At 38.5% G+C, this 17,282-nt stretch overlaps 1 protein-coding gene across 2 annotated transcripts; it reads left to right on the top strand.

Annotated features, from left to right (window-relative positions):
• The first annotated feature begins 392 nt into the window (after positions 1 to 392).
• Positions 393 to 4,295, top strand: LOC135674052 (protein neprosin-like). 2 transcript variants are annotated; one of them, XM_065183481.1, is made up of 7 exons: positions 393 to 903; positions 989 to 1,075; positions 1,185 to 1,442; positions 2,040 to 2,210; positions 3,273 to 3,326; positions 3,440 to 3,586; positions 3,782 to 4,295. In XM_065183481.1, the coding sequence occupies exons 1-7, from the start codon at positions 649 to 651 to the stop codon at positions 4,160 to 4,162; spliced, it is 1,353 nt and encodes a 450-aa protein (XP_065039553.1). In that variant the 5' UTR covers positions 393 to 648; the 3' UTR covers positions 4,163 to 4,295. The 2 variants fall into 2 exon arrangements, with proteins under 2 accessions (XP_065039553.1, XP_065039552.1); XM_065183480.1 differs by having other exon boundaries at positions 398 to 903; positions 1,182 to 1,442.
• Positions 4,296 to 17,282: the final 12,987 nt, after the last annotated feature.

Genomic DNA, 17,282 nt, shown 5'->3' with positions numbered 1-17,282 from the left:
CTTAACTAAATCTTTTTAACCTAATATATTTATTTAAATCTAAATCTTTATCTTTTATTTTATCTAATCTTAATTATTTAAATTAAACTTAACATAACCATCTTGTGTTGACAAGAAATTCAAAGCTCAAATTTCTTCCTCTTCCAAATTTAAGCCCTACTGACCCAATAATAAACTAAGCAGGTAAAAAGAAGGACCACAGCCGAACACGGCTCTGATGGAAGTAAATCAAGCCGCATGCTCTTGTTTGTGGGTAATTTACGGCTGCCCGTTAGGTTAGCCCATTCAAGTTGTCATCGAGGTAGACAGCGTGGTAGGTCAAGCCCTTTATAGGCTGCCTTCAAGCCACATCCTCCTCTTCGGTTTCCATCCCCCCTTCCTCTCTTTTACTGGTGCGCCTGCTGGAGACAGTGATAGTCGATGGAGATGGTGGTGGTCATGGTGGGCTTTCATCCATAAAGTTGCAGAGAAATAAAAAGAGGGGGTTCACGCAACGCAAAGTGGAGGGTAGGAAAGTTGTCCATTTCTTGCCTTCCTGGTGGTGTAAAGGATGGGGTTCTGATCCTTGTGATCTCTCCGTCATCACCAACACTGACTTGAAGGATCCTCTCTCTCTCAAGAGTGTTTTTAATTTGGGCGCTAAAACATATGGAGGTTGAGAGGATGAAGGAAGGAGAGAGAGTTCTCTCTTTTGCTGGCACCACCATGTTGTCGTCGTCTTCTTCTCTTCGCGGTCTTGCTATTTCTCTTTTTCTGCTTTTCTTCTTCTTCTTCTCTGCCGACGAGATCATGTGCGTCCCGGATTCCAACTACACGAACAATAGGCGTGTAGAGACGCTTAAGTTAGCAAGGATCGAGAGACGCTTGGACAAAATCAACAAGCCTGCGGTGAGAACCATAGAGGTAATTAGTGGAGGAGTATTGTTGATCCCATGACCTGCTCAAGCTTGCATCCCCCTTTTGATGACTCTTTTATGAACTCACTCAGAGCCCGGATGGAGATATCATCGACTGCGTTCCCCGGCACAAGCAACCAGCTCTTGACCATCCTCTTCTAAAGAACCACAAGATCCAGGTAGGTTTCCTTTTCCAGCTTATTACTAGTGCGTGCCTCCTCTCCGTTCAATGCTTTATATGCTAAGTAATACGCAATAAAAATATTGGTGGATAATGAATGTTAGAAGGCAGCCCCACAGAGGCCAAGATTTAAGGGCGACAGAACTCCCATAAATTACAATGCAAGTGATGCAACGCGAAGGGCATGGCAAGCATGGCACCACGTCGGTCATTGCCCAAAGGGGACGGTTCCAATACGGAGGAGCTCCGTCGATGATGTCCTGAGAGCCAAATCTTTGTTCCACTTCGGCAAGAAGCATCTGGGCGGCGTTCCTCTTGCTAGGAAAGTTGATGCACCAGATGTGGCCAGTGGCAATGGCCATGAGGTATGTAGTGGCAACGAAGCATCTATTCTTGCATGTTCCATATCATCCATAACCTTTTACTGTAGTGTCGCTCTCAACATGAATCAGGATGGAAGCAACATTCATAAGTGAAATAAATTATGATGTGTGTATCTTTCATCAAGTTGGCGTTGATCTCTTGGTAACAAAGCCAGCAATAAAGATGTGGGTGGGATGGGCAGGTGGACGGGAGGGTGATGGTAGTAAATGCTGTTGCATATAATTTCAAATGGCAAATGCTCTTCTCTCTCTTAGTTAGATCCTTAGAATTCACATTTCAGACTTTACTTTCCATGAGAAAAGGTGATCGATCAAGGAAATCCACAGGCGCATGCATTGAATGAACTCAAAGCCATTCATTATGCACCGGTGGAAGCTATCATGACCACATTTCTTTATCGTGCAATGCTGTTCCATCACATAAGCATACGAGTGATTTTTTTTCCTTCCAAGCGATAGCTGCTGCATTCAGATATTACAGTTGGTTTTTGTCTTTCCTTCTCTTTCTACTTTTTACACGAAGGAAGTCTTTTTAATGGTTTTTTCTGCTATTTATATTCATGGAGTCTATGAATACAGCATGCAATAGCTTACACTATGAACACCGAGGAGGTGTACGGGGCAAAGGCTACGATTAACGTATGGGATCCTTCCATCCAAGTAGAAAACGAGTTCAGCCTCTCCCAGATTTGGATACTCTCGGGATCATTCGACGGCACGGACCTCAACAGCATTGAAGCTGGTTGGCAGGTATATATATTTATATTCTGTGAATCTTACTCTATGCATGCTTCAACCTTCACATTAAACATGCTTGAGCCTTCATTCAAGAGCATTGAATGGAGTCTTCACTAATTTCCACGGCACGGATTTCCAAGTGACTCATTTGTAATACGAGAGACGTTTACGGACTGAGCGTGGCTCGGTGATGGGATGGACCGACCACAAGCTTGACAATTGAGCTTGGCGCCATTCATGGCGGAACAAGAAATTAGGTGTATCTAATTGTTGACATTTGAACATGAGCACCTTCCTGATTGATGAATTCCATCAGCAGGTGTATCTACTTGTTAACGTTTAAGTCAAATGCAGCATTTGACTTCAAAAGGTCTGCCAAATGCAAGTGCATTCTTTTTCATATTTATTTTTTAAAAAATATATCTCTATTTATCATGATCTCTAAAATGTCTCTCGACGAAAATACATAGTTTCTCAATCCATAGATGAAACGAAACGGTCCACTCCATATAAGCCATTTTAGAAACAAGACAAATGGACTCAAAACTCAATAAAAATCGACTCATCTAAAAAAGGGTTTAAATGTATAACTTTATTAGTTTAGGAACAGAACAATCAAACAGAAAGACTTATATATCGTTATAGTAATTTTAAATAGACATATAAAATTATTGATATATCTACCAAAATACTATAATTAAAGAATTGGACAAGTTGACCATATTGATCGGTTCATAGGTTTTACCAAATAGGTACTTATTTGATTATCTTGTGAGGGGAATATTTTAAGAATTATGGTATATGAAGGGGTCTTTGGAAAATATGAAAAAGAGCACCTTCTGGGGGAAAGTCCAAAAAATGATTTTTTTTTTTTTTTTTGTGGAAATTCGTGATGGCTATGATATTTGTTCTAAAGTTTAATCAGTGCAAGTCCTATTAAACTGCCTAATTTTCCTTTTCTCATGAATCATGCATATAGCCCTGTTAAAATAAGCAATCTTCTTTGATGATATCAACAAAGTGAAAGTGCACCTCTAAATGGTTATCTGAAGCTTTATACTTCTTTCTAGTCAGGTCAGCCCGGAGCTCTATGGAGACAGCAGACCGAGGCTGTTTACGTACTGGACGGTGAGATCAACGCATCCTTTCCTCCACTTGCTGACAATAAACCTTACACAATTTGACGACGCTATCCGCACCAAAATCAATCATCATAATCTTCATTTCTTACGACGCAACAGAGTGACGCGTATCAAGCAACAGGTTGCTACAATCTTCTTTGCTCGGGATTTATACAGACGAACAACAGGATCGCCATCGGAGCAGCCATATCGCCGGTATCGTCCTCGGGGAGCAGCCAATATGACATCACCATTCTCATATGGAAGGTAAGCGTGCCAAACATCACATTTTCACATGCATGAAGCTCCACGTACGGTATCCCTTCCCTCCATCCAAAGGAATATATATATATATATATATATATATAGAGAGAGAGAGAGAGAGAGAGAGAGAGAGAGAGAGAGAGAGAGAGAGAGAGAGAGAGAGTTCTCGGTGATCGATGATCATGATGTTGGTTTCAGGATCCGATAGCAGGAAACTGGTGGATGAGTCTGGGCGACAGCAGCTTGCTGGTAGGCTACTGGCCGGCGGCGCTGTTCACGCATCTGTCGGACCGGGCCACCATGGTGGAGTGGGGAGGGGAGGTGGTGAACACGAGGACACACGGGGAGCACACCTCGACGCAGATGGGATCGGGGCGGTTCGCGGAGGAAGGGTTCGGGAGGGCGAGCTACTTCCGCAACCTGGAGGTCGTCGACTCCGACAACAGCCTGACCTCCGCTCGGGCCATCGCCACCATGGCCGAGAACTCCAAATGCTACGACATCAAGAGCTTCTCCAACGCCGACTGGGGCACCTATTTTTACTATGGCGGACCGGGCAACAACCAGCACTGCCCTTGACTCGTGCTTATCTATTCTTTCTCTTTCGATTCCCACCACAAAGGAAAGCAGTACTGCACCTGCCTGCGTATAGTACAATCTAATTCTACCCTAGTGCAAGTCTTTCACCTAAGCAAAATTCAATATTGGCTCATACCATCTGCATTTATGGTCCATATCAAATGAGGTACAAGAGGTGTTAGGATGGCCAAATGATATCTGTAATTCCCTAATTTTAATTAGGGATAACTTAATAATTTTATTTTATTAATAAATTTAAAATTAAGGTTTAATCTTTATATATATATATATATATATATATATATATATATTTATGGCCGTCGTTCGCCCTCTCCCTCCTTGGAGAGTGCAGCCAGCCATTAAAGGCAAAACAGGAGAAAAGACACCACTTGTAAAAATCAAGATACGAATGCGTCTCCTTTTTATTGATATCTCATATTTTCTTTGTTAGTATTATATTCATGTTCCTTTGGTGATCCTCCTTATACTTCGTTAAATTAATTAGGATCTTTCTCTCTTGCGTTTCTAATCAAGCTTTTATTTATTGCCACGAATCTAAAATTTATTATTATTAAAAAAAGAAAATAAATGTTCTTGGGTCCAGCTGATGTTTGGTAACAGCTTGATCACGATGAATACGCTGAAAATTTGAAACAAAAAAAAAGCCTTTTGGAGAGGATACCTAAGACAATTCTACATCATGTCTACCTAGTGACCCACATAAATGTTGATGGTTGCACAATCTAAATGAACAAGATTATAAGAACATCAAACAACGCCACCAGTATATACCAATTCAATAATGAGTAAAGTATTTCCCCACCTCCATTTGTAAAAGAATGACTCTTCATGGTCAAAACCAGAAATGAATTTGAAAGGAGGATAGTTCAGAATGAATCAGTCCACTCATAATGGGTCGAATTAATTTGGTCAACCACAAATAGTGATTGAATCCTCAAATGGAGAAGTTACAAAGAATGAATTCTCACCAAGTAACTCCTTACCCTTATTCATTGGAGGCATTACACTCACCAAGTAATGGAAAAGTTACAATTATTCTTTATTATAGGGGTTATATAGAATAATTCTCTTCCTTCATTAGATGAGTTCCAAAAGGTTAAATCTCAAATGGATGATCATAACTCATGAGGAAAAATTATAATAATGTAACCTCTTCATGCCAAGAACCCTATATATGGGGGTTGAGAGAATTGCAAAATTATTCTAATTCTCATTCTTATTCTTACACAAAGAATCTCAATAGAGGAGTATTCTTGAATTTGTGTTTTAAGACATTTGTGTCGTAAAATAGAGAGTGTTTTTCCTATTGGTGATTATACTTCGAATCTACAATATCGATCCAAATAGTTAGTGACTCGACACTTCTTGCGACATAGACTCCTTAAAGAGAATGTATATAAAAGTTCATTTATTTATTTTTCAACATTAGTATCAGATCATGATTTGTATTGCTTCTCAATTTTTTTGGGTTAGTTTATATTTAGCTTGATTTGTTGTAAACTTGTTAGCATGAATTATAGTTGATGAAGTATGCTATCAATATGAAAGAATATTGTGCATAAAAATTGATCTGAATTTATGTGATAGTCTGCGTGATCATTTTAAGTGTAAAATTGGATTTTTTTAAAAAATATTTTCTATGATGAACAGTTGACTTTAAGTTTGAATTTCCCCTGAATAAAGTTTTATTTTGTTCTTAAGACTTATGTTCATCAAGAGTACTTCGTGAGAGCTTTCAGATGATATAAAGAACACCCCAAATGAACTTGTGGAATGAAATATTTAGTAGGAGAGTTTAATAATATAAATCCTAGTGAAATCATTGAGATTTTTTTTTGTTTACTTCTTTATTTATCAGTTTATATACATATATGCATTTGAGGCATTGTAATAGTTCTTATGTTGCACTAGGATAATATAAATCCTAAAAGTGAGAAGTTTTTTGTGCTAATTTTATTAATTTAATATGAAATATAGGAACAAAATAAATGTGTGTTCACATGATAATATTAGTAGCATCTGATGTGTTTCTCTGTGTAACATAACTTTATGGCATCAACATTGAAAAATATTGCGGTTGAACTTAATAAGGGAGGGAAACTGAATGGTGGTAATTATGAGATTTGGCACTAAAGTTCAGTATGTTCTTGAGGAACTCCAAGTTCTGGAAACTCTCTATCATACCATGACTGAACCTGAAAAAGGTGAAACTGCTCAGTATAAGCTGCATAATGATGTTTATTAGACCTGGAAAGGAAATAATAGCATGACTCGCATCACGTTGGTAAGCAGCATTTAAGATGATATTATGTGTGAGTTTGAAGACCATGGAATATGACAAGAAGCCTCAAAAGAGAAGTTTGGTGGTACTTTTACACTATAAAAAGCTGAGAAGGCTAACAATCAAGTTTGACACCTATAAAAAGTGCCCTAACAAGTTGATGAGGCAACATCTTAGCGAAATGTCAAATATGATAAAGAGAGTTGAAGCCAGCAACAGATGAACAGAAGGTTGAAGCCATCGTTTGATCCTTGCCTAAATATGATGAACAGAAGGCTGTAAATATGATGCATTAATAACAGTGTTAGGTTCCTTGGGGACATAGCATGTCATTTAGAGCTCGAAGAAGAGCACACAGAGGCTACTAAATCAGTTGAACAGAAACGCAAGTAAAAGCGTTCAGAGAAGGGTAAGGTCGAAGGCCAGGCACTGAAAAAGGTCATCCAGTGATGGCTTCTTGATCATGAGTACGCTGAGCAAAAAGAGGTACCTTCACGTATATATGAATCTAATTTCATTTATGTTTTCAGCTATTTCATGTAACTAGAGATCAAGAAGCGTTCATGTAGTATCGATGGATGAGTCCTAGATCGAAGTAGGTTTACATAGGAAATAACTTCAAAGTAAACAATTATGAGAATCAACACTTGCAAATTAGAATCGCGGGGTTGTCACACTCTTCCTATATGATGTGTTGTACGTTTCATATATGCATCGAAACTTGATTTTTGTTCTAGTTCTTTGTAAGTTATGAATAAATTTGAAATTTTATGGTAGTGATATTGATATATTTTCTACAACTTGTTATTATAGTTTTGGTTATCTTGAGGATGGCTTTATAATACTAGATATAAACTATAATATAATTAATAAATCTAGTAATAGTTGCTTTCTATAACTACTTCTTAAATAATTTTGTTGATACAAAAAGTATAGAATGCTTGATTGGGTTATATTAGCTAAGAAAGATGAGACATATTAGCTAAGAGGGTCTATTGATATGTTGACTTGTGAGCATTGCCTAGCAAGAAAAATAACTAGAAAACCATTCGATAAAGGAACAAGAGCTAATTTTCCATTACAATTAATATATTCTGGCATTTGTTGTCCAGTAAATGTGAAGGTTAGGCATAGGGCTTTATATTTTATCACATTTATACATACATGTGATATTGTCATGTTTATTTGATTTTTAAAAAGTGAGGCATTAAAATGCTTTAAATGATATGTTAGTCTAGTTGAGAATCAATTGAATATGATTATTAAAGTTCGAAGAACTGACCATGGTTGCAAGTATTTATTAGCACAATTTGAAGTGTTTTGTAATGAAAAAGACAAGATTGATAGTTAACCATTTCAGGAACTCCATAGCAAAATAATATCGTGGAGAGAGGAAACAGAACTTTATTGGAAATGATTCGGTCCATGATTGCTCAAGCAAATCTTCCCATCTAATTTTGGAGAGATGCATTAAGTACCATTTCTTTTGTACTTAATAGAGTAACCTCTAGACTACTCCTTATGAATTATGAATAATCTAAAAACCCAATCTAAGTAATCCATATAACCCTGGGGTTGCAGCTTATATTTATGATTCATCTCATAAATTTGATAAATTAGGATGAGAGGAGAGAAATATGTCTTTATAAGATATTATGAATATTCCAAATGATATGTTTTCATCAATGAATAAGAGGCAAGTGGTGTAACTAAAATGGAATCACAATATGTCACGTTCTTGGAAAATGATTTCCTAAAAGGTATGAGATTGATAACAATAATTTGTTTTATGAAACAAAAGATCCTAATAACACTGCAACAATTGAGTGACAGGAGGTACCATGACATCTTGAATCAAATGGCAGCGATGTTTATCTAGAAAAATTTTTAGCCACGAGATCAATCATTGTTGAATATTAATATGAAATTAATTGATAGTGTTTATGATTTGATATACGTTTTGAGTGATGCAGAAAGCTTCGATCAGGAAGAGACGATTAAAACAGGAAGAATCATGTTGGGACGGATAAAAATATGTCAGAAGATTGGACGTCGAGCCAAAGGATCGATCGACGTATCGGCAGAAGGCTTTGGGACATGAGTTCGGGCATCGGACCAAGAAGAGCGGAAATTGCGCCAAGAAAATCGGAGTTGTGGAAGTCAGCTAGCCGCAAGAGAGAATGATGTGTCGAAGAATCGAATGAAGCATCGAAGAACCAATGACATACCGGACAATATGATTTAAGCTTTGTAATAATTGTCTAGATCGAAATAGGTTTTATTTATGCAGGATTAACTATTATAGTGATCAAGACATAAAGTAAAATGAAGTCCCGGAGTCAAGAACGAGATTTCATTGTAAGTTCGAGAGTTCGTCAGAAGTTCTACCGGAATTGACCGAGAAGTCTAGGAGCTTGCCGAAAAAGCTCGTCAGAACTCGCCAAGAAGATCATCGTGAAGTCCAAGAGCTTACCGACGGTGCACCTACTGAGAGATCGTCAGAAGTTTGCTGGAAGATCACTAGAAGCTCGTCGAAAGAAACCATGATTAACTTGACCGGATTTGCTTAGTGTATGCCTTAGAATTCATAGTTAGCACATAATTGAGATTAGAATTGGGCTAACCCAATTAGGGGCTAGTTGGGCTCAATGAAAGGCCCAAACAATGACCCAACAGGTGCACCGTCGTGGCACAGTCTCCGAGACTATGTCAACGGTGGTACCATCGGTCTGGGCGGTGGTACCACCCAGATTCAGTCTCCGGGCTGTCAGGTGGTGTGGTGGTACAGCCCAGTGACAGGGTGCTAGGCGATGGTACTGCATAGTGTCAGAAAGCATTGGTGGTGGTACCGTTAGCACATGCAATGGTACCACCAGTACTCGGAGTGTTAGGATCGGAGCGGCACTAAGAGGGGGGGGTGAATTAGTGCAACAGATTAAAACTTCGGTTTTGGAAAAATCTTTCGTACGATAAAAAATTGAACTTGAAAAGCTTAATAACTTAGAAGCCTATGGAAGCGTAGTGACTAAGTAAAGTAGTTTGCAGTATGTAAATGGCAAGAATAAAATGCAAATCAGAGAAGACAGTAGTTTATAGTGGTTCGGTCAATCGTGACCTACATCCACTCCTCCGATTCCTCTTCCATCGAGGCCACCGGCATCCACTAATGATCTTCCTTTACTAGGCGAAGACCAGCCTCCTTCTTACACCCCTCTTATAACCTCTTACAAGTGGTTCACCCTTTTACAAAGATTTCAATGAAAAGAAAGGAGGTGAACACTCAAGCTATTGAAAACAAGACTTTTCCTAAAGCTTTTCTCAACTTCTAGCTTCTCAAAAGGTTATATTCTCAGCTGAGACTTGAGGGGTATTTATAGGCCTCAAGAGGATTCAAATTTGGGCTCCAAAAATTTGAATTCTCTTATGTTCCCGATGCTGGCGGTGCCACCGCCCAACCAAGCGGTGCCACCGCCCAGCGCTCGGGTGCTGGGCAGTGCAACCACCTAGCCCAGGAGGTGTCACCGCCCAGCCTAGGCGGTGCCACCACCTAGTCTAATTCAGCTCACTGGTTGGGCTCCAAACTTGGCCCAAACCAGTCCGAACTCGGGCCCAATTGGCCCCTACTTGGGTTATAAGATTAACACCTAATCTTAACCCTAATTAACATGCTAACTATGAATTTAAAGACATTTTATAAGCTATTACAAAGTCTGTAAGTCAAGACTTTTTCTGACGAGTTTCCGGCGAACTTCTGGCGGTCTTCCGATAAACTCTCGGAAACCATTCTACGAACTCCCGGCAAGCTCCTAGACTTCACGATTTGATCTTGGCGAGTTCCAATGAGCTTCTTCGGCAAGCTCCGATCTTTCTCGGCGAGCTCCGTGAACTTCCAACGAACCTTCCGGCGAGCTTCCGAAAAACCCTTCGGCAAGCTCCCTACTCATTCTTGGCTAGTTCCGGCAGCATTCCCGATGAACCTTCGGACTTCCGTCGAACTCTCGAACTCATAATGAATCCTTCGTGCTTGACTCCAACACTTTGTTTTGCTTTATGTCTTCGTCGTTATCGTAGTTAATCCTGCACACACAAGCAAAAACTCTACTCCGATCTAGACAATTATTATAAAGTGAATTGACATTCTGTTGCCCGGCACGTTATTGGTTGGCGCTTCGTCCGATTCTTCGTCGCATCGTCCTCTCTTGCGGCTTGTTGCCCAATCGGCGGTTGACCTCCGCAACCCCGATATCCTTGGTGCAATTCCGCTCTTGGCCCGATGCCCGACGTCCGAAGCCTTCTGCCATCCAATATCCTAACGTGATCTCCTCCGGCACAACATCAATTCCTCCTGCCTTAATTGTCTAATCATGATCGAGTAGACCTGCATAACTCAAAATGCAGTTAAACATAAACATAATTATCAATTGGTTTCATCATCAAAATACGAGATTCAACAATCTCCCCCCTTTTGATGATGACAACCAATTGATGACGGAGTTAAACTTGACTCCCGGAGTTTAAACAAACTCCCCCTATCAATATGCCATATTGATAGAACCTTGAATTCAAACTGAATTCAAGTCATTGCAATATTCATCATGAATAATTGCAACACGTCATTATGAACTCATGCATAGACTTATGCATATCATGTCATCAACATACTTCTCCCCCTTTGTCATCAACAAAAAGGAGAAGTACAACTATTCTTTGTGTTTGTAATATAAGTTCAACTCATTGCATGAAAAACATAATATTAAGTTTTATCATCATGCAGTTTTGAAGCTAGAAAATTTAGCAAGTAATGCATCATGCTTAGGACATTCAAGCTATCAAGTTTTAGATATGCAAGTTTTACAGCATACAAGATAGCACTTTTGGTAATGTTCAAGATAGCAAGTTCTACATCATGCAAGCTAGCAATATTGAGATGTTCAAGAAAGCAACTCTTGCTTCTTGAAATATGCAAATTTGTCAAGTTTTGCTAGATGTGCAAGTTAGCATTTTTGCCTCTTAAGATAGGCAAGATAGCACATTTGCTTCTTTTGAGATAGCAACTTTTTGCTTCTCTTTAGACTACAAGCTAGCAATTTTTACGATATGTAAGTTTCACAATATACAAGCTAGCAAAAATTTCGAAAGCAAATGCAAGATAGCTTTCTTGTGTAAGCTCATAATTCTTGCTTCCTATTGCAATGTGCAAGTTGCAAGTTTTGCTTCTTGAGATAGGCAAGATAGTGTTAAGATCGAGAGCACTAAGAGGGGGGGGGTGAATTAGTGCAGCGGAAATCTTTCAGCGATTAAAAATGAAAGCAGCGTTCGTTCGATAAAAAACGATTTCGATGTAAAAGCCGATTCTAAGATAACTTAAGATTAAGCGCAGTTTACGCAGTTTGCATCTAAATGCAGATTGCGACTAAGCACAGTTTGCATCTAAGTGCAGTTTGCGTCTTAGGCTCAGATTGCATCTAAGCGCAGTTTGCGTCTAAGCGCAGATTGCGTCGAAGCTCAGATTGCGTCTAAGCGCAGTTTGCGTTTAAGCGCAGTTTGCGTCTTAAGCGCAGATTACGTCTAAGCGCAGTTTGCGTCTAAACACAGTTTTAGGTCAAAACGTAGATTCGGAAAGATTTGAACTTAGACACTCGTTCGTAAAAGCGCAGAAGTCAGTTTGCAGTTATAAATGGAATGTAAACATAAACTGCAGAGAAACTCGTTTGTAAAAGCGCAGAAATCAGTTTGCAGTTATAAACAGAATCAAGACGTAAACGTAAACTGCAGAGAAACTCGTTCGTAAAAGCACAGAAATCTGTTTGCAGTTATAAACAGAATCAAGACGTAAACGTAAACTGCAATGTAGAGATCGTACGAAAACACCGATTTACGTCTGAATGCAGATTCGGAAAGAACAGAACTTAGAGACTCGTTCGTAAAAGCGCAGAGGGAAGTAGCTATGTAGGAGGTTTGCAGTAATGATAAAGTGCTCAAAGTAAAAGCAAACCAGAGATTTAGAGTGGTTCGGTCAGTCTTGACCTACTCCACTTTTGGCTTCCTCCACCGACGAGGTCACCGACGTCAACTAGAGGCCTTCCTTCAATAGGCGAAGGCCAACTGCCCTTTTACAGTTTCACTCCTTTTGACGGGCTCAGGAGACAACCCTTACAAAACCTTTCTCTCCTCTCTTTACAACTCAAAACTTGAAGAACAGAGGGAGGAAAACTTTAGGCCTTAACCACAATTTTGAGCTCTAAGAATCATAGAAAAGATCAAGATTTTGGTGTCTATTTCTTGCTCTTTTTATGCTGAATGGGTGGGGTATTTATAGGCCCCAACCCAGTTCAAATTTGGAGCTCAAAACGATCAAATCCCGGAATTCCGGGATCAGGCGGTTGCACCTCCTGACTGGAGAGGTTGCACCGCCTGGCAGAGCTCGGAGACTGAGCCCAGGCGGTTGCACCTCTCTGTCAGGGGCGATTGCACCGCCTGAGTCTGGCTCGGAGACTGAGCCCCAGGCGGTGCCACCTCTTGACTGAGGCGGTTGCACCTCTCTGCCAGAGCTCAGGCGGTGCTACCTCTCTGTTAGGGAGGTTGCACCGCCCAGTCTAGCTCGAAGACTGAGCTCAGGCGGTTGCACCTCCTGGCTGGGGCGGTTGCACCGCCCAGTCTCGTTGGGAGACTTAGCCCAGGCGGTGCCACCTCCTGGCCTAGGCGGTTGCACCTCCTAGTGCAATCAGGGTCCGAATGGTTAGCTCCATTCGGCCCAATTTCAATATTTTCAGGGGCCCAATTGCCCCAAGATTAAGCTAATGGGATCACCTCCCATTTTCCAACTTAATCAACGTGCTAACTACGATTAAATCTAAGACAATTTCTGCAGCTTTGCTCCGATGCGTCAATCGCTTCTTCCGGCGAGTTTCCGGCGAACTTCCGTCGATCATCCGATGAACCCTCGGTGATTCTTCTGCGGACTTCCGGCAAACTCCTGGACTTTGCGACGATCCACTTGGCGAGTTCCGACGAGCTTCGCTTGGCAAGCTTCTGGACTTCTCGGATCTGTTCTCGCAGAACCTCCGACGACCGTCCGAACTTCCGTCGAACTCTCGAACTCCCAACGTGATCATGATCTTGACTCCGGCGCAACTCCTGCTGCTTGTCTAACTTTCATCGTAGTTAATCCTGCACACTTAAAACAAAACTTCGATCGAGACAATTAATCCTAAGCAATTTAACCAAGTTGTCCGGCATGTCATTGGTCCCTCGACGCTTTGTCCGATTCTTCGGCGCATCGTCCTCTCCTGCAGCCTATTGCCCAATCGGCCAGTTGACTCCGCAACTCCGATATCCTTGGCACAATACCCGCTCTTCTTGGCCCGATGCCCGAGTCCACGGCCCGAAGCCTTCTGTCGATACGTCGACCGATCCACCGGCCCGACGTCCAATCTTCTGACATGTTCCTTCGGCACAACATAATTTTCCTGCTTTAATTGTCTCATCCTGATCGGAGCATCCTGCGTCACTCAAAACGCAGATTAAATCATATATCAAGTAGTTTCATCATCAAAATACGAGATTCAATAGATATCACTTTTGTAATTTTTGTTTCTTAAGATAAGCAAGCTTGTGATGTTCAAAATAACAAGCTCTTTCTTCTAGAAGTGTCATTTTTGCTTTCTTTGCAAAGTGTAAGCTAGCAAAATGTTTGAAAAAGTGATCAAGTTTTGCAACATACAAGCTAGCAAAAATGCCAAACTAGCAAGAGATAATGTTTTACACGAGGCAAGCAAACAATTTGGTAAATGTTACATTTGCATCTTCTCTTTTGAGAAGTGCAATTTTTGCTTTCATCTTGAATTGTGCAAGCTAGTTAGTTTGCCTCTTTTCATGATGTCCATGCTAGAAATTCTTGCTTCCTCTTTGTCATTGTCAAAAAGAAGGGAAGACCCTTATATCAATTTTCATATTATGACAAAGGTAAGTATCATTCTTATTTGTGCATCATTATATATTCAAATTAAAACATACACAATTTCAATAACCTTATTTTTCATGCACGATACCAAAAAATAAATCAATCATCATTAATAAGTATATCATACATGATACTCAAACATTAAAATTTTTAAGCATTTATCAACATGTTGATCATGATACCAAACATTCATCATTTAAAGTATTCATGATACACATCATATGCAATAAATACATCATGTACATCATTATCATAAGTATTGCATACATCATTTTAACTTTATGAATATTTCATCATTGCATGCATTATACCAAAACATTTCAAGCCATGCAAGCCATAAATACAAAGAAATCATGTCATGAAGGATAAAATCATTTGAATACCAAAAGACATGATTCATATAGTAAATATCTTCTTTAAATAAAATATCAAGAAAAATTATAGGAGTACAAAGAAGAGATCTTATTTTAAAAGAAAAATCAAGTAATAACTCCAAGAACTCACAAGGAAAAATCATGATTCATTTAGAAAATCTCCTCTCAAGAGAATATCAAGTAAAATCGTAGAAGATAGATTAATGAGAAATTTTGATTTATAATAAAATCTCATGTATCGAATGTCGAGAAATCAAAATGATGATTTATATAAAAAAAATATCACAAGTTATATTCAAGAGAAAAATCATCATTCATTTTCAACTTATTCAATTTGTCACATCAATATTTCTTAGATATGCATGATACCAAAACATGGTTTTAAATCTTTAACATATAACATGCATAAATTGAAAGGAGAAGGGAATAATTCAAACGTACAAAGATTTCAACCCTCTCATAAACAAATGTAAGACCAAGTCATGAATCCAAAATTCCATGAATCAAAATTATCATCAAAGGTAATCTCATGTTATTCCAAGAAATCAATATCATGATTTTGATAAAACTCATTTCAAATTTAAATCATCAAAATCATCAAAATATCAAGATTACTTTCAAGAGATTCAAAATGGTATACATAGATTTATCATAATAAACATCAAGATCAATAGGATAGAGAAAAATAATTTTTCAAGGAAAAAATATTTTCCTCTTTTTAGTTGTTTCAATTCATATGATTTTATTTCACTTATACCAAATAAAAACATGTATAATGTTTAAAACCGAAACTTTGAGATTTATTACAACAAAGATTAATAAGGCACTTTCATTATGGTAAAAATCAATAATCCATAAATCACAAGATTCATATGCATAATTTTGAAATTTATTAAGCATGATCATTATGCATGACACTAAAACATAGTTTCAAAATGTTTAATATTTTCATTACATCATTTTGCAATGGTTTCATTGAACATAATTTTGAATGATTCTTATAGATAACTAAAACTTCTTTAGTTTTAATTTATGTGATTGACTTTATATTAGCATGCTCAAGTTTTGTTCTTATGTCAAAAACATACATCATGTTTGAAAACCAAAGACAAGGTTTAAAAAAAATATTATCAAGCTTTCCATATAAAAACCATGCATCATCATTGAAAGTTAATATGGAAATCATCAAAATACAAATTCTTGCTTCTCAAGCACATATATATGATTATTTAAATCTAACATTTTATTCTATTAACATAAAACATATAATTTTCAAGAAAAATAATTATTCAAAAGAAAAGAGAAAATACATCATGGAAAACATAAGTAATTTCAAAATAATTCAAGAGAGTTGAGTTTCTTACCTTGTAGTCGAAGCCCGTCAAAGCCCAATTCGTCGTTTCACCTTTGGAAGTTCTTGATTCATCCTTTGTTGCCTTCCTCTTCTTTGGCCTCTTCCTCCGTTCAAGTTCATTGTTTATTTTAGATTTTTATTTAATAAACTTATTAAGATTTAGTATTCGAAATTCAAGTTCATCATTGTCCTCATCACTTGAGTCATTGCTCAAGTGGTATCCATTTGTCTAAAGTTCCAAATCCTTTCTGTTCTTTGGAAGGTGGTTCAAGTGTTCATTATGTTCATTATGTGCATTGCACACCATTTCATGTCATCAATGAGCCGATAAGTTCTTCAAGTGGAAAAATATTTAAATCTTTTGTTTCTTGTATTAACGTTACTTTTGATTCCCAAGCTTTAGAAAGTGATCGTAAAACTTTACTAACAAGTTCAAAATTCGAGAAACATTTGCCAAGAGCTTGTAAACCATTGACGACATCCGTAAAACGGGTGTACATGTCAACAATGGTTTCGCTCGGTTTCATTCGAAAAAGCTCGAAATCATGCATTAAAATGTTAACTTTAGAGTCTTTGACTCTACTAGTTCCCTCGTGCGTGATTTCAAGTGTACGCCAAATATCAAAAGCCGTTTCGCACATATAAATCCGATTGAACTCATTTTTGTCCAAAGCGCAAAATAAGGCATTCATAGCCTTTGCGTTTAAAGAAAAATACTTCTTCTCCAAATCTGACCATTCGTTCATCGGTTTAGAGGGAAGTTGAAAACCGTTTTCAACGATATTCCACAAATCCAAATTCATAGAAATCAAGAAAACTCTCATTCGAGTTTTCCAATAAGTGTAGTCCAATCCGTTAAACAACGGTGGACGAACAACCGAAAAGCCCTCTTGAAAGCCATGAAGAGCCATTTCTCTCGGGTGTAAATCCGAAATGAGAAATACCAGGCTCTGATACCAATTGTTAGGATCGGAGCGGCACTAAGAGGGGGGGGGGGGTGAATTAGTGCAGCGGATTAAAACTTCGGTTTTGAAAAAATCTTTCGTACGATAAAAAATCAAACTTGAAAAGCTTAATAACTTAGAAGCGTATGGAAGCGTAGTGACTATGTAAAGTAGTTTGCAGTA

Source organism: Musa acuminata, chromosome BXJ1-5 (genome assembly GCF_036884655.1).
Source record: "Musa acuminata AAA Group cultivar baxijiao chromosome BXJ1-5, Cavendish_Baxijiao_AAA, whole genome shotgun sequence".
Classification (NCBI taxonomy): domain Eukaryota; kingdom Viridiplantae; phylum Streptophyta; class Magnoliopsida; order Zingiberales; family Musaceae; genus Musa; species Musa acuminata.
Note: the sequence above shows the minus strand (reverse complement) of the source record. Positions and strands in the feature narration are given on the sequence as shown.